This window comes from Schistocerca cancellata, chromosome 6, assembly GCF_023864275.1.
Source record: "Schistocerca cancellata isolate TAMUIC-IGC-003103 chromosome 6, iqSchCanc2.1, whole genome shotgun sequence".
NCBI classification, from domain to species: domain Eukaryota; kingdom Metazoa; phylum Arthropoda; class Insecta; order Orthoptera; family Acrididae; genus Schistocerca; species Schistocerca cancellata.
In genome coordinates, this window is record NC_064631.1 from 517,092,063 (window position 1) to 517,114,785 (window position 22,723).

The 22,723-nt window shown below is 42.5% G+C and overlaps 1 protein-coding gene across 1 annotated transcript in view; it reads right to left on the minus strand.

The window, feature by feature from the left end:
- LOC126088408 (uncharacterized) overlaps positions 1-22,723 on the minus strand; it is a 1,096,577-nt gene that overhangs the window by 951,695 nt on the left and 122,159 nt on the right. The window contains exon 3 of the mRNA XM_049906547.1: positions 2,670-2,717. Coding sequence (XP_049762504.1) covers positions 2,670-2,717 — 48 coding nt within the window. The remainder of the gene's footprint in view (positions 1-2,669; positions 2,718-22,723) is intronic.

The window sequence follows — 22,723 nt, forward strand, 5'->3', positions numbered from 1 at the left end:
AAACATAGTGAGTTCAAAGTTCTATTCGCCCAACAATCATATTTTTCCATGTATTGCTTTAGAAACTATAAAGTTTTGATAACGAGTGCATTATTTATAGTAGCAATGTATTTCATAAGCTCACTGGTATCATTATGTCAAAGAAAAACACCGTTTTCTTTTGAGTCGCTACTTTAAGCAGCTTCCCCTAAATGTCACCAGACGAGCATAAAATGAATCGGAACAGCTTCTGGTCCACGGGCCGCGGTTGGAACTGTCATATCCGTATGGACTTTTGCGAACTGACGGAAATTAAACCAAAACAGAGCGCGATAAAACAACTGGCTTCCAGCCTTCGAACCTTCGAAGGAGGAACAATGGCACTCAGTCGGAAGAGCAGCGCCGCCACGCGGAATGAGAGATTTAATAACGGCCGCCCGCATACCGTACCTTACACCGCGAGCCGAGCGAATTCTTCCGCAGCATTCACGGGGTCGTGTGTAATGCGTGAACAATGCGCCTATTGTGCGAGCCGGACATGCGCCGGCCAGCAGTGGCATAGCGGCGTGTTGGAATAATAAAATTACTCCAGGCGAGCACGTACGCGGCTTGCCACCCAGCGCCACCTGCACGCTTTTGAGTGCGCCACGCGGCAGCTACACACCTAGCCACACCGCGCCCCGCGTTTCGCACCGGTGGCCGCTTTCCACTGTCAGCGCGAGTTCTGCTCTGGACCGTTCATAAACATTTCCATACGCACCTGCGCTTGTTCTAGACAAACGTTACACCGCCTCCCTCTCATGAAACTAATGAGCACTGAGTTGATAAGCAGCAGTTTATACGAGGGCGTGCTGAAATCTAATGAAGTCCTCGAGCGTGTTCTTTAAGTTTCGGAAAGAGATGGGGCCAAGCTGGGACTGTGAGGGGGATGAGCGATGACAGTGAACCCGAGACGTCGAATTGTTGCAACTGTCGCAGAGTTTGAAAGTAATGCCTCGGAGTTTTTTTATTCTCTTGTTAATATCGACTGAGGTACTAAATGTCATGCATATCACTCGGTCGATTTTCCTGTTTCGCTGAAGGAATTTTCAATCCTCTGCCGCTAGAGGGCTCGTAATTGTAGCGTGTAACATGGCGCTGTCCAACATAAGTACTTCGGTGCGTGGGAAACAGCAAGCTGTAATCGCGTTTCTAAATGGCAGAAAATGTGCCTTCTATTGAAATCCAAAGAAGAATTAAATCTGTGTATTGTGATGACCGATCGACGTAAGTAATTTGTGACGTCGGGTTGTTCGTGATCGTAATGAAGGAAACAGTGGTGTTAATCTCAACATGTGTGAAAGAACTCAGAGTGGACGACCGTAGGTAGAGATGGGGCCTATCCACGCCCGCACCAACGTGGTGACCAAACCAAAAGTTCTACTCTCACCTCCGTCAACATGTTAGTTATCTAGTAAGTGGATCACAGGATGCTGGACTGTGATGTTATCCGTGCGTCTGGGTAAGACTACGCATTAACACGGTCCATCAGGTGATAGATAGTGGACGAAACATCTACATCTACATCCATACTCCGCAAGCCACCTGACGGTGTGTGGCGGAGGGTACCTTCAGTACCTCTATCGGTTCTCCCTTCTATTCCAGTCTCGTATTGTTCGTGGAAAGAAGGATTGTCGCTATGCCTCTGTGTGGGCTCTAATCTCTCTGATTTTATCCTCATGGTCTCTTCGCGAGATATACGTAGGAGGGAGCAATATACTGCTTGACTCTTCGGTGAAGGTATGTTCTCGAAACTTTGACAAAAGCCCGTACCGAGCTACTGAGCGTCTCTCCTGCAGAGTCTTCCACTGGAGTTTATCTATCATCTCCGTAACGCTTTCGCGATTACTAAATGATCCTGTAACGAAGCGCGCTGCTCTCCGTTGGATCTTCTCTATGTCTTGTATCAAACCTATCTGGTACGGATCCCACACTGCTGAGCAGTATTCAAGCAGTGGGCGAACAAGCGTACTGTAACCTACTTCCTTTGTTTTCGGATTGCATTTCCTTAGGATTCTTCCAATGAATCTCAGTCTGGCATCTGCTTTACCGAAAATCAACATTATATGATCATTCCATTTTAAATCACTCCTAATGCGTACTCCCAGATAATTTATGGTATTAACTGCTTCCAGTTGCTGACCTGCTATTTTGTAGCTAAATGATAAAGGATCTATCTTTCTGTGTATTTGCAGCACATTACACTTGTCTACATTGAGATTCAGTTGCCATTCCCTGCACCATGTGTCAATTCGCTGCAGATCCTCCTGCATTTCAGTACAATTTTCCATTGTTACAACCTCTCGATACACCACAGCATCATCTGCAAAAAGCCTCAGTGAACTTCCGATGTCATCCACCAGGTCATTTATGTATATTGTGAATAGCAACGGTCCTATGACACTCCCCTGCGGCACACCTGAAATTACTCTTACTTCGGAAGACTTCTCTCCATTGAGAATAACATGCTGCGTCCTGTTATCGAGTGAGGGTAGCGATTTGAAGAGCAGAGGGAAAAAAGTGCCAAGGCTCGTGCCGTGGGAAAAAAACCTCTGCTACAGTGGGATGGGTAGTAAGAGCAGTAGTGGCTTACTAGCTGCGATAGTTCATGCAAGGTTGGATTTGTTAGTATGGGTATCATGCATCATTACCGTGGCAAGCGATGGCGATGTATCCCAGTTGCTGCAGCCGCTACATTCCTGGAACAATCAAGATCGTTATATGGTAGTGGGAGATCGGCCATAGATCATCTCACTGTGTGGGGAATGTGTGGAGCTTGTCTGCATGCAGTGTACGGTACGGCTTCCCTGAGTGGTGCCAGTTATTCGGCAGTGTATTCCAGCTGGATATCCAGTAATGGCGTCTGATTAACAGGGATTCACCTGTACCGTTGTGTTTGCGTGTGCTTGGACACAGATTTTAGGTCCTTACAAGTGTGTCTTCTGGTCTTTCATGTTTCCATCTATGGTTGTGGTCGTAGTTCCCCAGATTCAGAATAAACGGGTTCTGCGAATGACTGGAGTTTCTGTATAGTCTTGTGATGAGTTTGTGGATTACATCCGTGAGAGTCTCAAGTCTGTATTCCCGGTGAAGGTCCGCGATGCGTGTGTATCGTGAAGCATTGCTTATGATTTTGAGTACTTTGTTTTGTATGAGCTGCAGACGGCGCAGGTGTGTAGGCGCAGCGTATCCCCAGACAGGAGCTGCGTACGTCATCGTGCACGGCGACCGACAAGACTCACCGGATTCAGGTTAATGAACTCATCAGAGAAAATGGTCGGATAACACAGACACAGCTCTAAAGCAAAGTATGGTATTGTCATGCTGAAGGAGAGGATGTTCCATGTGTGGACGAACTCTTTGAATTCGTGCTTTCAGTTTTCTAAGGATCCCGCAGTAGCTTGCAGAGTTTATGGTGATACATTTCGGAATGAATACCAAATGAAACGCACCTTGAACATCTCAGAACACTGCGAGCATGACTTTGTCTGCCGATGCCATGGACTTGAACATTTTTGGCGCCGGTATTCCTTTGTGGCGAAACTCCGCTAATGCTCTCTTGTTTTCGGGATCAAAATGGTGAACGTAGCTTTCATCGCCTTTCACAATGCTGCACAACAACCCATCATCCTCACGCTCAAAACGCAAAAGAAATTGTTCTCAGATATCCAACCTCCTCTATTTCATGTCACGAGTGAGTACTCGAGGTGCCTACCACCTTCCGCTACGGTAGTTCCGCAATGACGGCGTGTGCACGCTCTCTGAAAGGCCATACTTGCTTTAGAGCTGTATCTGTGTTATCCGGCGGATTTCTCTGATGAGTTCATCAACCTTAATCCGGTGAGTCTTGTCGGTTTCCGTACGCGGTCTTTCACACACGTTGAGATTAACGCCACTGTTTCCTTCGTTACGAGCACGAACAATCCGACATCGCAAATTACTAATGTCGATCGGTCATCACAATACACAGATTTAATTCTTCTTTGGATTTCAATAGAAGGCACATTTTCTACCATTTAGAAACTCGATTACAACTTGCTGTTTCCCACGCACCGAAGTACTTACGTTGGACAATGCCGTGTTACACGCTACAATTACGAGCCCTCTAGCGGCAGAGGATTGAAAATTCCGTCAGCGAAACAGGAAAATCGATCGAGCGATATGCATGACATTTAGTACCTCAGTCGATATCAACAAGAGAATAAAAAACTGCGAGGCATTACTTTTCAGCATGCCCTCGTATCAGCTTCACATATTGTTACTGTATAATTTGACTTTATGATCAGGATACAAATAGAAAAAAAAGTTGATTCTTACCACACACAACTACATATTGTGCTGTTCTGACTCATGGTTTTTAATCCCTAAACCTTACTGACTGTTGATCACTAAAACCAACAATACCAGGAACAACGGAAAACCAAGAAATTTTACTCATAGCGCGTATAATGTATCAGTATTACTGCATGACTATTCGGGAAACGGTTGCAGGTTGCCTATCTAACAGTTTCCAAAGGCAACAAGACTTCATTTTCAACATTTCGCATGTTTATGGGCCGAATTTAAAAATTTAAAATGCTGTCGTAATCTACTCATTAAGATGTATAACCTGACGTAAAAGGCATAATCTTATGTTAAAAGTTCAATGCAATAAGGTAAGTATTACAGTTGAAAAATGTGTTTTTGTCTTGCGACAGAGTAAATGACGGTGCACAAATACCCGAAATATATTCATCCAGTATTTGAGGATGAGAGTACACAGTGATCTTGATGAAACTTTACACACACTTTGAAACCTTTAGCAAAGTTTTCTCCCTGACGCACCCAACAAAATAATGAAAGAAAAAACAGTTTATCACTTATTAAATTTTCGGTGTTCATGCAGGCGAAATTCAGCATCAGACATAACGTTTCAATTTATTACTTCTTTACTATTAACTCTACTCTCAAAATAATTTTCAGAGAGTATACACATATAACACCGAATCTACTTGGAAAGTTATATCATTGTAAAATACATAGAACAGAATATACGACGGCATAACCTTAAGATGTGTAAAAATTTAGTTTCTACTTCAAATGGCATCAAGCATGACACTTTAAGTTATTAATTCTTTGCTACTTCTCTATTCGAAGCACACTTTTCAGACAGTATCTACATACAGGGTGTAACGGGTATAAGTTCACACATTTACTGAATAACGTTACATCGATATTTACGTCACTTTCAGACTAATAGATATTGCTTAGGGAGAATGCTATGAAATTCTTACTACAGACGAGGTTATCTACATCTGCATTTACACTCCGCAAGCCACCCAACGGTGTGTGGCGGAGGGCACTTGACGTGCCACTGTCATCACCTCCCTTTCCTGTTCCAGTCGCGTATGGTTCGTGGGAAGAACGACTGCCGGAAAGCCTCCGTGAGCGCTCGAATCTCTCTAATTTTATATTCGTGATCTCCTCGGAAGGTACGAGTATAAGTAGGAGGAAGCAATATATTCGATACCTCATCCAGAAACGCACCCTCTCGAAACCTGGACAGCAAGCTACACCGCAATGCAGAGCGCCTCTCTTGCACAGTCTACCACTTGAGTTTGCTAAACATCTTCGTAACGCTATCACGCTTACCAAATAAACCTGTGACGAAACGCGCCGCTCTTCTTTGGATCTTCCCTATCCCCTCTGTCAACCCGACCTGGTACGGATCCCACACTGATGAGCACTACTCAAGTATAGGTCGAACGAGTGTTTTGTAAGCCACCTCCTTTGTTGATGGACTACATTTTCTAAGGACTCTTGCTTTGGTGTTCATAGAGATAGATGATGTTACTCGCCTTATGGGCTTCAACTTCGACAATATGGTGATCATCGCACTCACTTACTTTTTATTTTTTCCGTACCCACGTTCCCTACAGCAATACAACTTGCTATGTGTTATTATTTAGATGGTTTGTCGTCTGTATATAGGTCGTTTTAGGTAGTGCCTTATACTCCCAGCGAAATTGTATGAGCCGCGTGGGGCAGCCACGCTGTCAGGGGGCGCCTTGTCACGGTCCGCGCGGCTCCCCCAGTGTCAGTCAGTTCAGTGAATAATAACTTTAATATAACTGAAATAAGCCAAACTGACACGTTGACGTTTATGACATACGCAAGCACATAGAAGCTTAACTGCAAATCCTTTAACGTAAAGTATAAGGAAAAAATATTAATAACTGAAATTAACGTCCCACGTGTAACAGAGTAAGTTCCGGTGGGGTCGGACAAAATGGTACAGAACTTAAGAATAAATTAAACAATCGTCGGCAGGTCCACCATCTCCATTGTCTTCACGGTATTCCAGTTTCAACGGCCCAACATGCGCACACACAAACTCCGCCAGTTTCCTGAATTTGTAACTACTGCCAACCAGACTGACTGTCAGCTTCCTATCCCAAAAAACCACCTGTCCCCTCCTGCCCGCCGATCCTAGCAGTCTACAGGGACTGCTTACTGGGAATTTGTACGGCCACCAGCCTCGAGATCAGTGCTGTCATCCGTATATGCAACAAGCATGTACCGGCCTAGCTCGGCCGCCCGTTTACCGAATGCAACAACGTGCTCTCGCCTGTTTACCATAAAACCGACTCATCAATAACGCAGCTTGTATTTCTCTCAAACTCCGTAAAGCTGAACACTTCAAACTAAAACCTCAAACCAGCCGGTCCCTCCGCTATCGGCAATACACAAAACCCCCTTACTCCTTCCAGCATAGCAATTTGCATCACTTGAAATCAACTGGTAAGCGCATTATCCGCAACGGAACTCATCCAACGTATTCCCACGAAAAGCTTCATCCGCCTGTCGACTTCGCTTCAACAGTGCTTCACAACTTCCATCCTTTCCATTGCCCTCACACATTCCACCAAATTTCTCTACCTGTTCATTCTCTCTTCGACGTGAATGTAACAACCAAATTATCTATTTCTCTCACAACCAAGAACACTTCATATTCAACCACCATCTTACCCTCTCCAATATCCTACCCTACAAGTTTTGATCACTTGGCAGCAGAACATTTGCAACCGTGCATTAACCACCCACGAGACCGCTCATCCTACCAACCTAACCTTTCCCTCACTCATCCTGTCCAGGGAAGTTACAAACCCTAACCTCTACTAAACAAATTCCACCCACTGTGTGACACCAACGTTCTATCGAATCACATACGCACCCTCCCATACACACCTCTGCATCAAAATTCCAATCTCACTGGTACTAAGAAATCCCTCATATCGTCATCCAAATATGTCGTAAAAACACACGCTGCTATCACAAAGTATGTCCTCATCGCTTATATTATCTGATTTGTGAAATCTGTGGTTGAAGTACCGTAAGAGGGACAACATCCAGGCCATCCTAGCCAGTTATGGGAGATGGAGTGAAATTAGAATAACAATAGCTATACCAAGGCATCTTCCATGTCGCGGATTATCAGGGCTGCGGAGGGGAAATGTGGGGGAGAGGGGGGGGGGAGAGAGGACTCTACGACGACCATACAATTTTTTTTAAATCGCTAACTGTTTAAAAAGGTACTGATGCATACGTAGGATCCAAAGCCTGGCGACATCCCTAAGTACACTTTTAGCAATGTCAACACACTTTCAATAATGCCTATTATCGACTTTATGACCACCAGAAATAAAACTTAAATGCAAGTTTCGTTCATTTTTTTGACTTTTATTGTCAACATATTTTTCAAACAGACAGTTGTGTGTAAATACTGAATATGACATTCATTGGGGGAAAGTTCCGTCTACTATTGATACGTAAATTTTTGAGTTAAGTATAACTGAAAAATTTAAAACATATGTGGAATCTGGTAGAATAATTGATTAAAAACAATAAATATTTTTTCAAAATTTTAAAATCGGTTCCCACAACACTTTTTTTTTCCTCAATTTCTCATCCATCCTACCACTTAGTATCAGGGCTCCTCTAGTCCCTTTCCATCGTTCCCATATCCCCTTTCTGTTTTCTTCCAAAACCCGCAATATGTACAGCTACAACTCATCATACCACATTTTTAATAGCCACATACTACGATCATACAGAACCCGTAACTTTCCCCCATACTTTCCCAGACCAGGTTCTTTATTTTAAAATTGTTAACTTTTTTCGGAACCTTAAACGTGGCTGCGAAACAGCAACTGCGTGCATCTGAAAAGGCTGAAAAATAAGCCAACCGGTTGCAAATAAAGGTTTATTAGCCCTTGACTTAGGTTTGGATATTTGTAAAAATATCTTCTTCAGGCCCACTGCTTCTAAAAAAGATATTTTTACAAATGTCGAAACCTGGGTCAAGGCCTAGTAAACCTTTATTTACAACTGGTTGGTTGATTTTTCAACCTCTTATCTTTTTTGTATATTTTGTTTACTCAAAAATGGAAAACGCCATAATCTGTTTCCTTAACACCACCAATTAAATATCTTTTTTTTTGTAATTTTAAACCATTGTGTGAATGTTTCACATTTTAGTTACATGTTGTCGATATTATGTATTTTAAATGCACTGCCATAAAAGCAGAGTGTTTGTCCTCCTTATGAGGCGACTGGGTTTAAATAACAATGTAGTGAAAATAGTACAGACGTTTAAACAAAAATTCACCGGTCATTGCATTTCGTTTGATTGCAAGTCTCAGATAGACGTACTGTGCCTATAGACCACAGTAGAAACTGAATTAGGTTCACTGAACTGAAATGAACGTATCAGCGGGGATGCAACCAATGTAGATGCAATCATATGAAATGATTTGCAAAAGTTTTCTGGATGTGACAAGACAGACGGAAATATCTGTTGGTTTCAATGTGGATAGCTGGTGAAACATTATTAAATGAAAACGAAACATCATCATTTTGTCACTTGTGTCACTAATTACTTATTTCGGTAACCTAGGCTTCTGGTAATTAATCCAGCGTCTAGCATAGCTGACAAATGTGTTGTTGTGCATAATGGTATAGATACAAACAGCGAAAAATTTGAGATCGTCTTAGAAATTTATTGCTGATATAAAACTAAACAATATATTCACAATTGTAGGAGTAGAACAGAAAAATACGCGCGCTATTGAGAAAGAAAGGAACGATTCGTCGGAACATGGAAACCACAGTCAAAGTCCGGTGGCGCTTTGCACAGATGCATTGCGCAATGTCCCTAGTACGCCTGCAGACAGCGTCACGTCGTTTTTCTCAGTTCTGAGTGTGCAGCGAGCGCATAAATATGCCTTTAACAACAGCACCTCCCCTCCCCCTCCCTCGCGTATGGGTACCTGCCGAGAGGTTTGGTCTGATTCCATGCAGTCCCACATAAAGTAACTGTCATACATGTCTTTTTCATGACAGTTCTCAGTCGCAATGAGGACACTCCTGCTGCGTTTTCGATGGGAAGTGTTTAACATCCACCACACATCCCGGACTTGGCTCCCCCTAATATTCACCTCCGCTCAGACGAGCCGCTGGCTATCAAGACAACATTTTGGCACAGACAGTACAGCGTAGAAAATTGTCAGAAAACATAAGAAGTTGCCTTCTATGACGAGAGTATTGGAAAGTTGGTACAACTCTACGACAGACATCTAAGTCAGAGCGGCAACTATGTATAGAAGTAGCTGGAAGATATAGCTAACGGTTCCAAATAAAGCAGTTTTGATTTTCACTGCGGTTTCCATTTCGCGACCGATCGTTCCTTATTTTCCGAGTATCGCTCGTAAATAAATAATTGGCAAATCTATTTAACAATACTGGCTTGGGCAAGCAGCCTGGTTTGGCATTACCAAAAAGTGGAAAGCGGCTAAAGTTGGTTTACTAATTCAGTAACTGTTCAAGACAGTTCTTTTTCTGCCTCTCATGCCGGAAGTTTCAACAGCCGTCTTATAAATCGACACGAATTTTGCTAAGCTGCCAGAGAAATGCGCAGAAATGCGAGTCACCGTTGGCAGCCGTGGCGCGCCAGTTTAGCAGCGGCGCCGCGCTCAGGTGGACGAGCTCGCCTCATTCCGGAAATGGAAAGAGGTGGCAGAGAGTGGGAGAGGTGGGGGCGGGGTGTCAGTGCCGGCACGCCCTGCCCAGGTGGGGAATATCTCCGGGCCGAGGGCTGACGCCTGCGGACGCATTAGGCGGCTGCCCCCACAGCCAGGTCGTCTGGCGGGATGCCGGCACGCCAGGGGCCCGCAAATAGCCCGGCCCCCGGCAATTAACGCGAGGAATTTGAAGCGCAGGCCGAGGCAGCGATCCGGGGCACTCTATGCACGTGCAAGCGCTGTCGCACCTCCTGGGAGCGCGCCGCAGGCCGAGTGTGACCACCGCATATGTATTTCATTTCCGGCTCAAGGAAACAGGCCTTTCAGAAATGGACACAGGTATGGCAGATCTGAGTGTAGCCATGTATGGAAGTGAAAAGTGGACGATAAATACTTTAGACAAGAAGAGAATAGATGCTGTCGAAATGTGGTGCTAGACAAAAATGCTGATGATTAGTTGGGTAGATCGCATAACTAATGAGGAGGTATTGAATAGAACTGGAGAGGAGAGAAATTTGTGGAACAGCTTGACTAGAAGAGGGTATCGGTTGGTAGGGCATATTCTGAGGCAACAAGGGATCACCAATTTAGTATTGGAGGGCAGTGTGGAGGGTAAAAATCGTAGAGGGAGACCAAGAGATGAATACACTAAACGGATTCAGAAGGATGTAAGTTGCAGTAGGTACTGGGAGATGAAGAAGCTTGCACAGGGTAGAGTAGCATGGAGAGCTGCATCAAACCAGTCGCTGGACTGAAGACCACAACAACAACATGGCAGATCTCTCAACAGTCGAAAGGAGAACATTAACGTAGCCAAGTATTACGTCCAAATCGACGCTGTCACAGCTGAAATGTCTAAACAACTTACTTTTCTTTTTGTTTTTCGTGCCAAGAGATCAAAGTCTATCAGTCCAAAATTCGCCGACGTCCTATACTTCCTGGCTTACCTTTCGTGACTCTTCGATGGTACATTTACTGGGAACAATCACATCTACCATCATATTAGACTCTAAGGACAAGCTTGATCAGGTTTTGCCTTCACTGGCTCTACGCCCGTACTGATAAGGTTCAGTTCCTCCTAAACATCCATCTCAGTATTTCGCCGCTGGTGATCTAAAGTTTGGAGGGTTTGTAAGCCCCTTTTTCAAGAACCTCTCACTGGATTTAAGTCTTCCGACTAAACAGCAAGCTCAAAATAAGATTTGGCCTAATTCGGAGCTATACTTAAGCTTCTCACTGGATTCGTGACCGTTTTTTTAGCAGCTGGGTCAGCAAATTCGGCCGCTTTCTATAGTTATGGAGTAGCGTGGGTTTCGTGCAACCAGTTATCAGTCGACATGTTTCATTTAAGCTGACGATGACCTTCTTGGCATGTACAGATCTGGACGGTTTTAAAAGTTCTGTCTGGGCTGTGATTCTCAGCACGTTTCGTCAACTTTCCCATTTTCTGTTAACTTGTTTTTGTAGTGCGTTATTTCTTGCTCCAGTTTTACGACAGGTCTTTTTACAGTAATGTTTATACAACAGTGACAGGTCCAGTAAGACGTACTTCATCCGTGTGTCCAGAGTGATGCCACTCCAGGTTACACTCGGAAATCGGACTGATTTTTTTGCCTGAAGATGGGAGGCACAAACTTTTGTCTTTGAGAAATTTAAATAGAGGAAAAGTTCTAGTTTTATTCTGGCACGGTGTTTAGGGCGTGTTGCTGCTTGTATCCTGCCTCTTCAAAACTCTTTCCTTGAGCTGTGATGGCCATATCATCGACATCCACGAAGTGGGTAGTGTAATTTGGTGTCGATTGGTTATTGGCGTACAGGTTGAATAGGATCGCTGCCAGGACATTACCCTGGGGACGCCCAATTTTCTGCCCTCCTACGAGGGTTGATACTTTATTCAGTTTGGTGGCAATGTCATGAAGTCACGGAACATCCATGTGCTACCAGATATTATGTCAGCGTCTGTGATCGACAAATATTGGAAGCGAGGCTGATTCCGTTCTCTTTAGAGTTTAGGTACCAAGTGTCTGTCGCCAGGAGTAGCTAATATTCCAGGATCCCACAGCAAAAATGCAACAATTTGACACTACACGTTGTTTTAATATGTTATTACTGACGCCTGAAAAAGTTTCATAAAGTTTTCATTCTGGGCATGCGATACTCACACACTTTCTAACGTGTCGTGAAATGTAGTTATTTTGTTCCCATCGAAACAGTGGCACTCACACAAATTATTAACTTCCTGCATGCGTTGTTTAAAGGTGAACAACTGTCAGTGTTTTCAAATTAACATTTCTTCATACACAGGAGATATATGCAGCTCTTTCGAGCAATAGAGCAACGGCGTCTCTGTGATTTTTGGAAAAGCAGTAAAGTTTCCGTAACCTTCAACGTTTTTAGGACTCAGCGGAAACTGAATAACAGTATCGGCAATTTATTTTTTCTTTCCGATATGTCAAGATACTTTTCAAATTATTCAGTTTGGCAGCGGCACCTGTCTTCTCTTGCTTTTGCAAAAAAACACAAATCAACTTCGGCATTTTGGAGCACTTTTATATAGCACGGAAACGACACTGCTGCTTCAACTACATCCAAAGTAGTTGCGAAAGAGCCGTACGTTCTGCAATTAGGGGCACCGTTGCTGCAAAGTAGTGAAAACGAGCGAAGTATGACCAAAATACGAGCGAACATCTGCTCTATTATGTCACTGCATTTCTTCGTCGAAATTAGCTTGTACACGGGGTTTCGAATTAAAATAATAATCGTTGTAACGAATTTTATTAACAAAAGCGAGATTGCATTATAAAAATTAAAAGATAAAATTATCTAAATACTAAACGTGTGTTTATTGTCATGAATATTTTAACAGTCAAACGTAAAAAGATACTGCACGAAAAAACCTAAAAAATGGAAACAGTACAACTTTGAACCAACACGTATCGCGCGCCCTTTTTCACTTTCAGCGTTACTGGCTCTCTGGGTCCCAAAAAGTTATATTTTATATTTTTTATAATAATTTGATATGCAACGAAGCAAATGACGAAGGTTTCAAAGAGTCTAAAATGGCTGCATTATATACTTTCTTCTTAGAGATTTGGAACATTGGTGATTGCGTTAGTTCCAACTAGGTGCTCGCTATTTCCCCTATCAACAGTTTATACTGCTAACAACCCATAAAAGATTTTAGCTAGTATAAAATACTCTCCGGACACAGCAATTTTACGACACGTTTAAAAGTCCGTGTGCGTTGCATGTCCCAGACCCCAAAATTTATGGTAATTAATTTTTTTTAAATGTTCGTTGCCACTGTAACTGGCCTTGCGTTGCCACGAAACCAATTATTTTTCAATAGAATCTCAAACTGTATTTCTAGAAGTAATATAAAATGTATTTATCATATAAGTAAAAGACAAACATATCAGGCGACATTCTGTAGCTGGTGGCCATGGACGTGCTAGTACATCTCGTTTATTTTTTCTGGAAATTGTGACAGTTTAGAGTTCTACATTTTTATTTTATATTCAAAAATAAAACTAAACATCCTTCTGACAAACGACATATTTATTGAGCAAAAAAAAGTAGTAGAAACAGCATTCAAAAACAAACACAAGATCTAGAAGAAACTTCTGAAATACTATGTATGTCAAATCTCAGAAAAGATACAATCAAGAACTTTACCGATTACTCTCAAACAAATAAAATAAATACAAAGTTCGCCGGCCGGCCGTTGTGGCCGAGCGGTTCTAGGCGCTTCAGTCTGGAGCCGCGCGACCGCTACGGTCACAGCTTAGAATCCTGCCTCGGGCATGGATGTGTATGATGTTTTTAGGTTAGGTAGGTTTAAGTAGTTCTAAGTTCTTTTTAAACCATTTTTTGAAATACAAAGTTCAAGAATAATACCTACACATAACTGTCGAAAAATGAAGGAACAACGAAAGTGCTATCTGCCTTTAGAGGTGGTGAATAACACAACAATTCAAACAATTACCTTCTTTATTTGGGCAATCAGGGCACTCGTAAATCCTGTCTGTTCGTTGTCCTCGTCTGGCGCATGATCTGCGCTTTTTTATGGGTGTTTTTGATTTTCCAGTTGATTCTCGTTTTACCATATGTTGGGGATTTCTGACTGGCCGTTCTACCTGCTTTTGTGGCAATAGTGCTCTTATAATACTGAGTCTGAATTCTTGGAGGGGCATTTTTGTGCCGGAATATTTATTATGTAGGGCATGTGCGTTTGTCAGCATCATTTCCATAAAAAGTTTCTTGTACAAGCGTATGGTTTTTCGTTCCGAGAAGTAATATGATAACATCTGATCGTGCCGATCAATTCCCGACATAAATTTATTGTAGTTTACAATGGCCAAGGGCTTAGATTTCTTCTCCTTTCTTTTGTTTTCGACCTCAACCATTTTATTTGTAAATGCATTAGAAATGTAGTAAACTTCCCTCTTATCACGCCACTTACCAATCATAACTCCTTCCGCAAATCTCTCAACGGCTTCACCTTTTCGTAATTTTGCCTTCTGTATTTCCTTAAGTGTATCCTTCCTATTCGCCCTCGGAATTCCCGTGCAGTGAGTCTTCTCATCCAGGAGCAACTTAGCCAATGTGAAGCTATTATAGTAATTGTACATGTACAAGTGGTGACCAGCGTTCAACATTCATCCAGTAAATGAAGAACAATTTTTTGCGCATGGCCTCCTCTTCCTAAATCGTCGGGCATGTCAGTGTATACCGCGAATTTTAGGACCATTCCAGTGGGAGTTGTCAAAATATATAGCTTTATGTCATATTCGTGCTTTTTATTTTTGATGTATTGGCGGAAAAGTAATCTTCCACGACAAAGGATCATTCGTCCAATGATACTTCCCGTCCAGGGTAGTACACTTGTCACACCCTTTCATTGAAAAAATAGATAACTGGACGAATTTTATACAACCTGTCGGATCGTTTTGGTTCGCCCTGTTTTAGATTTTCAGAAAATTGCGATGCACGTAGTATTAGAAGAAAACGATTTCGTGAAATACTATCATCAATTTCTTTCACGTGGAATAAAGGGTCATTTTTTCCAATAGTCTTGCAACTTTCTCGTCTTTACATTCCCCCAGGAAAACCCCCAAGAACACTAAAAATTCGCCAACCGTCACATCTTTCCAACAGTTTATTCGTGATTGTTCTTTGGTTCCCACAGAAAGGAATAATTCAATTGCGATTCGATTTGTTCCTTCTACAATTTTCAATAGAAATTCGTCCGTCAGAAAAAGACGAAAATAATCTAAGGGAGTGTATCCCGTTGGTTGAATTATCAGTGCCTCATTTTTTATAAACGGGCAATTTACTATTCCAACTGGCTCGCTTTCCCATGCAACACTTGTATCAGCTACGTTACCACTCCTTCTGCCCTTTCCCTGTCTCATCTAAAGCAAACTCGGCTCTGTCAGACTCTTCACTGGATTCCCACCCGTCCTCCTCACTGGCCAATTCCGTTTCCGAATCGCTTCCTTCTAATATTCGTAATAATTCCGCATCCGTTAGTTTTTGTACGTGTATTGTGTCCCGTATTTTACGTTTATTAGGTTCTGAAGGGCCCGCCGTGTGACGATTGTTTTCCATTTTCAGTCCCACGACAGAGAAAAACTGTAGGGAAAAAACGCGAACCGCACCCGTAAAAATTGAAGACAATACGTCCTTAGAGTGCTTGCGCAATAAACCACACCGAATGGCTGTGCCCGACTAAACCGTGGTGCCTCGCAACAGCTGGGTCTCTGGCCGCGCAGGCGCGTCCACGGCACGTGCACCTGTATCGGCCGGGCGCGCTGGTGCGAACGTGTTAAGGCGTCAATAGCAACATATTAAAACACCGTGTAGTATAAAATAGTTGCACCTTTATGTCACGGTCTCCCGGTCTGTAAGCGAAGAGCAGCTGTCCTAGCTGAAGGTGTTGGAATTCTGATATTAACGTCTTCTTTGATGACAAAATCGCTGTACATAGGTGCAGAAGATAAGATTTAGGTTTCATCAAACACGATCGCTTACGTATATATTTTTTTATGTTTTTATGAGGCTGTGTTCCGCAGTAGCAGACTTACCAGCTTGCGCTATTTAATCTTTCGTCGGTTCTGAAATCGTATGTATAGCCTGACAAGTAATGCCACCACATTCACAAGGCGCTACGTCCCTCAGCAGATACGGTTGACAACCATTCACACAACGCCAACCCCCAAAAAAGTGCAACGTAGTTATGGTCAGACGTTGTGCAGAACGCGCACAACACAGACTATAATATGCTTCCGCCTTACATCACCCAACTTGTTCCATATTTCAGTTGCCTTGAGTTCTGCCGTAGCTGTTGCCTAACCGTATTTGGCCCTGTGACGAGCCTGTATAGCTGCTGCATGCAAGGAAGCCAAGTCATGCGGCAACAACTTTAAGTATTAGATGGTCCACTTCCTGACACATTCATGATGGATGCCAAAAGTGTTTCGTATGTACGAGGCAAAGAATTTTGTAAATTCCAGGGACACTGAAACCAAAGGTTTCCTTTACTGGGCGCACCATCTTAACTTTTATTGGTCACAAATGTCTAATACTAACGCCTCTTTATTTCTCTTTTTCTGTATCACTTTTAAAAGATGGCTAGACAGACTCCTTAAGCACTGGGAAAAATAATTAGGAAATTAGCCTTTACGCTACCCTAGGAAGATTTCAACAAGAAACCATTGTTTCTGGAATCAGTAACTGCGAAAAGAAATGTGACTATTAAATTTAATATCGGCGAGCAGATCCTGGAGCTCTAAATAGTGCGTCGATTTTCTCTGACTTCCTTCCAAGTCCGCTCCTAACTCGTGTAGTTCGCTTAAAACAGATAAATCACCTTCCAGAGTCCGAGGGACGGGCCGCAGCGTATAGGGCGCTAGGAAAGCCTACCTCCCATCTACTGGTTTCCGACGAACATCGGACACAGCGCTTATGTCGTAAGGGTAACACCCTGGATTACTGAAACAGAATGATGATTGCTGGAGATACAAATTTTGTTTCTACTCTTATGATCTGATGTGACTGTTGCACGTACTGCTCATTTCTTGTTATTTTGGGCTTGCTGATTTCGGTTTGATGCAGCCCTCCAGGCTAGTGTATAGAGTGCAAGCCTCTCCATCTCCCAGTAAGTGTTGTAACCTGACTGCATATGAAACTGCTTGTAATTATGCCTAGGTCTCCTTCTATAATTTTTATCTCCCCACACTTTCCGCCAGTAGGACAGACTTTCGCCTCTAGCCAGCCCTGTAACGCAAGTTTCTTTTTTTTTCTTATTCTGCTTTTAAATAACTGCTTTCACTTTTTATGTGCTACAACCCTTTTTCTGAAATTACAAAAATTCCTCCTGGAAATTAACGTTTTTCAAATTTGAAAACGTGTTCCAAGGTACAACTTGGTCACGTACCTAGGAATAAATGTTCGATTGATATTTAAAAGCATTGCAGTCGAGAAAATCTTGTCAGTACTATATTTAATAGCCTATCTGCTACATCATTACTCGAACAAACACTAGTAATCAGTAATGGAAATCAAATTAAGCAGAGATATTATCAGAAAGAAGTTACAAGTTAAATACATTTTGAAATGAAAGCTATTGGAACCTGACACAAATTTACGTTTTAAAGAAAGATTAAACTCTCAACACGTTAAAGAGACACAGTTAATTTGCCAGTATCTCGTGTTAGATGGTAAACGACTTTCTGTTTTAAGATACAGCATGATGCACGGCCCATGAACTATAGCGTACCGCCCACATATACACAAATAGTTATAAAATTATACAACGTTTTACACAGCATAAAAATCTGTAATTTAAGAATTAACAATGTATTCCAAATAGATGTAATATATTACGCAGCACTTCAATGTGTTGCACATTAAATATTTCTAAATGCTGCGCAAAACAGAAATTCAAGTCTACAAACAACAGGAACTGTAGAAAATAGCGGAAACTGCTTGTGTCGTTCCTAAAATGAGTCACCAGACTGAGGTATCGACCATAAAACATCCTATATTCCTTCCTACACTATCCTCTAGGTACAACACTCCCCCCAGCAAACTGTATATTCTTTAATGATGCAGTATGTGCCCTATAAGCCGATCCAGTCTTCTAGTCAGGTTGTTCCACAAATTTTCTCCAGTCAATTTAGTAGCTCCTCATTACATATCAGATCTATTCAACTGAACTTCGGCACACTCCTGCAGCACCACATTTCAAAAGCCAAACTGCTTATCGTCCACGTTTGACTTCCGTACAACGTTACACTACAGAAAAGTACCTTCACAAAAGACTTCCAAATAATTTCTGAAATTTTTTTCTTGCTAATGCCTGTCTGCATTTTTATCCTCTCTACTTCCGCTATCATCAGTTGTTTTTCTGTTGTTAAAGCAAAACGTATCTACCATTTTTAGCGTCTCAATTCCTAATCTAATTCCCTCTGCGTCGCATGATTGCGTTCTATTACTCTTTACTTTTTCGCTGTCATATTACAATCTCCTTGCAAGACTCTAACCGTCCAAACCCCCTTCCTGAGTTCTTTGCCATCTCACAGAATTGGGAGTACTATGCCAACGGCATAATTTTTATTTATCATCACTGAACATTAATTTCATTTCCAAATTTATACTTGTTTGTTGAATGTACTGACTGAATAAGATCATGGACACTCTACAACTTTTCTCTCTGTCTTCTCAACTATGCTTCCCATTCATTGCCTTCGACCCCCTGGTAGCCGTCAAAATTGTGAATAACGTTTCGCTTCACGTATTTCACTTCTACTTCCTTCAGAATTACAAAATGTCTACTCTACCTAACATTGTCAAAAGCTTTCTGTTCTTCAAACGCTACGGATGTAGCTTTGCCTTCATTTAAAGTATCTTCTATGTCGTGTCGTCAGATTTGTCTTACGTATTGTTACATTTCTCCGGAATCCAAACTGATCTTCGCTGAGATCGACTTCTACCAGTTTTCCATTCTTTTGTAAATAATTCCTGTCAGTATTTTGACTTATTAAACTGATGGTGTAATAATATTCACACACGTGAGAACCTGCCTTTCTGTAACTGGAATTATTACCTTCTGTTTTATATATCTTGCCCACCATATGAAATAGTTTTACCATGAGTAGGTCTCCCAAGAGTCTGAATAATTCTGAGGGGGTTTCGCCTACTTCTTGTTCTCTTGTTCCCACTTAGGTCTTTCACTGCTCAAATTCTTCTTGGCAATATTATATGTGCTATCTCATCACCATTTACATTCTCTTCCCTTTCTACGATATTAACTTTTAATAGCTCTTGCATATATTCTTAAAAATAGTATTAAAAGGGAAAAACTTCCTAATGTTCTGGAGAATTATATTTCTTAGGTCACGAACCGCCTTTCTTAGGCCATCTTCAGGTGACAACTGAATCTCGCAAGAACAGATAAAATGGCGTGTACTTACATATATATTATGTACACACAGAATACAAAAGATATAAAAATTATGATACAGAATTTATAATATCGGTGTATTATTTGTAACTAAAACTTGATTTACAAGAGGGGAAAAAGGAAGAAGAGTTTAATCATTTAATACTAAGCTGACATTCTGTCATATGTCATATGTTTGTTCATTTCCAGTATTGTCAGCAGGTCATTTTTTCTATTTTTCTTTTCAGCATGTAATTTTTCACATTCTACATCATAATATTGGTTTTCTCTTATTACATGATGAGCGAAGGTTGAATCTTTCTATCTTAATCTCCAGCCTCTTTCATGTTCAGATAACGTAACTGCCCCAGCTCAGCCTGACTAACCAAAGTATACTTTCCCACAGTGTTTGAAAGTGATTTTATAGATACCAGTCTGTGGCATGGCTTGCAGTTTGTCTTCACTACTGGATAAAAATTTTGATATGCTCTTTGTATGATAAAATTCAGGTCTGTAATTCCGACACTTCAACTTTATCGCAGTTATCTGAAATTTTTGTAGTATATGGGACGACGCACCAGTTCCTGTAGCTACTGAATAGTTCTTGTTGGCCGCATACAGAATTGGTGTAGTTATACGTACGTTCTTTGCTATGTAGTGTATAATCAATCAAGGTAAAATGTAGCCATTACTTGAAGCAGTATGTTTGATGGTCTGTTGTTCTGTTTGAATGGCAGATTCAGAACATGGAGCAGATATGCTGGAACACTGAATGCAAAGCCGTATGTTTGTGGCTGTGTGGATGTTGGGAACTTACAGGGATTTCTGTATACACTACTGGCCATTACAATTGCTACAGCACGAAGATGACGTGCTTCAGACGCGAAATTTAACCGCCGGAAGAAGATGCTGTGATATGCAAAAGATTAGTTTTACAGAGCATTCACACAAGGTTGGCGCCGGTGGCGGCACCTACAAAGAGCTGACATGAGGAAAGTTTCCAACCGATTTCTCATACACAAACGGCAGTTGATCGGCGTTGCCTGGTGAAACGTTGTTGTGATGCCTCGTGTAAGGAGGAGAAATGCGTACCATCACGTTTCCGACTTTGATATAGATCGGATTGTAGCCTATCGCGATTGCGGTTTATAGTATCGCGACATTGCTGCTCACGTTGGTCGAGATCCAATGACTGTTAGCAGAATATGGAATCGCTGGGTTCAGGAGGGTAATACGGAACGCCGTGCTGGGTCCCAACGGCCTCGTATCACTAGCAGTCGAGATGACAGGCATCTTATCCGCATGGCTATAACGGATCGTGCAGCCACGTCTCGATCGCTGAGTCAAGAGATGGGGACGTTTGCATGACAACAACCATCTGCACGAGGAGTTCGACGACGTTTGCAGCAGCATGGACTATCAGGTCGGAGACCATGGCTGCGGTTACCCTTGACGCTGCATCACAGACAGGAGCGCCTGAGATGGTGTACTCAACGACGAACCTGGGTGCACTAATGGCAAAACGTCGTTTTTTCGGATGAATCCAGGTTCTGTTTACAGCATCATGATGGTCGCATCCGTGTTTGGCGACATCGAGGTGAACGCACTTTGGAAGCGTGTATTCGTCATCGCCATACTGGCGTATCACCCGGCGTGATGGTATAGAGTGCCATTGATTACACGTCTCGGTCATCTCTTGTTCGCATTGACGGTATTTTGAACAGTGGACGTTACATTTCCGATGTGTTACGACCAGTGGCTCTACCCTTCATTTGATCCCTGTGAAACCCTACATTTCAGCAGGATAATGCACGACCACATGTTGTACGTCCTGTACGGGCGTTTCTGCATACAGAAAATGTTATATTGCTACCCCGGCCAGCACATAATCTCCAGATCTTTCACCAACTGAAATCGTGTGGTCAATGGTGACCGAGCAACTGGCTCGTCACAATACGCCAGTCACTACTCTTGATGAACCGTGGTACCGTGTTGAAGCTGCATGGGCAGCTGTACCTGTACACGCCATCCAAGCTCTGTCTGACTCAATGCCCAGGCGTATTAAGGCCGTTATTACGGCCAGAGGTGGTTGTTCTGGGTGCTGATTTCTCAGGATCTTTGCACCCAAATTGCGTGAAAATGTCAGTTGTAGTATAATATATTTGTCCGATAAATACCCGTTTATCGTCTTCATTTCTTCTTGGTGTAGCAATTTTAATGGCCAGTAGTGTATATTGTTATGGTTTTTCTGCAAATGCTAAATGAGTGTCTCTTTGTACTACTGGTAATTATGTCCAAGAGATTGACAGAAGAGCCCCACAGGTTCACAGTAAACTGGATTTTCTCATCCTTGGAGTTTAAATGTTCCAGCATTCCCTTCTATTGCTTGGCACCGGGTTGCCATCTGAGCTCTCGATATAAGTACATCTCGATATAAGGTCTTCTTGATATAGCGACATTTCACCGGTTCCGCGACGCCGTTCCAGTTTACCAGGTAGGAGTTTTAGCCGATCGTCCGCTAGCGTCATCGGAAGGAGGCGGTCGTCGCGCGCCCGCCCGCCCGGCACGCCGTATCTTTGACGGCGACAGCTGCTCGCGCCGCCGAACACACACAGATTATCTGTGTTTGCCGACGCCCTCCCGCGCGACAAGCGGACGCAGCTGCCGCGCCAGCCAGCGCCCCAGATGCGGCTCCAGCGACAACGCGGCGCGCCGCCGCCGCCAGCCAGGTCTCACCGCGCGGCTGCTTACCACGAGCCGCCCCTTCCTTAACCCTCTTATTTCGGCCCAAGAGGAAGTTCTTTGAGGACACATCAGTTGTTATTAAGGAGGTAGGACGTCAAACGGGTCTACTTGGAGCAGGAGAGGCACCACAGGACATTTTAATTTACACTGCCTATACTTTTACATACAAATTCATAAAACTTTGCTAGCATGACCAGGAAGGATTCAGAATTCACACTAGTAGCAGTGGAAGTTCAAAAACATAATAAAATAAACTTTTTTGACATGTGAAATTTCATAATTTTTTCACTTACTACATTTGTTGCTATTCACTTTTCTTCATAAGTAAGTGAGATTATTGGATGAATTTTGCACAGTATACAAGCCATACTTACAAGTGTATGAAACTCTAGAATTTTCTATATTTATTAAAAACTGTGGTAAAAATTGAGATAATTAACTATAAAATTTGAGTTTT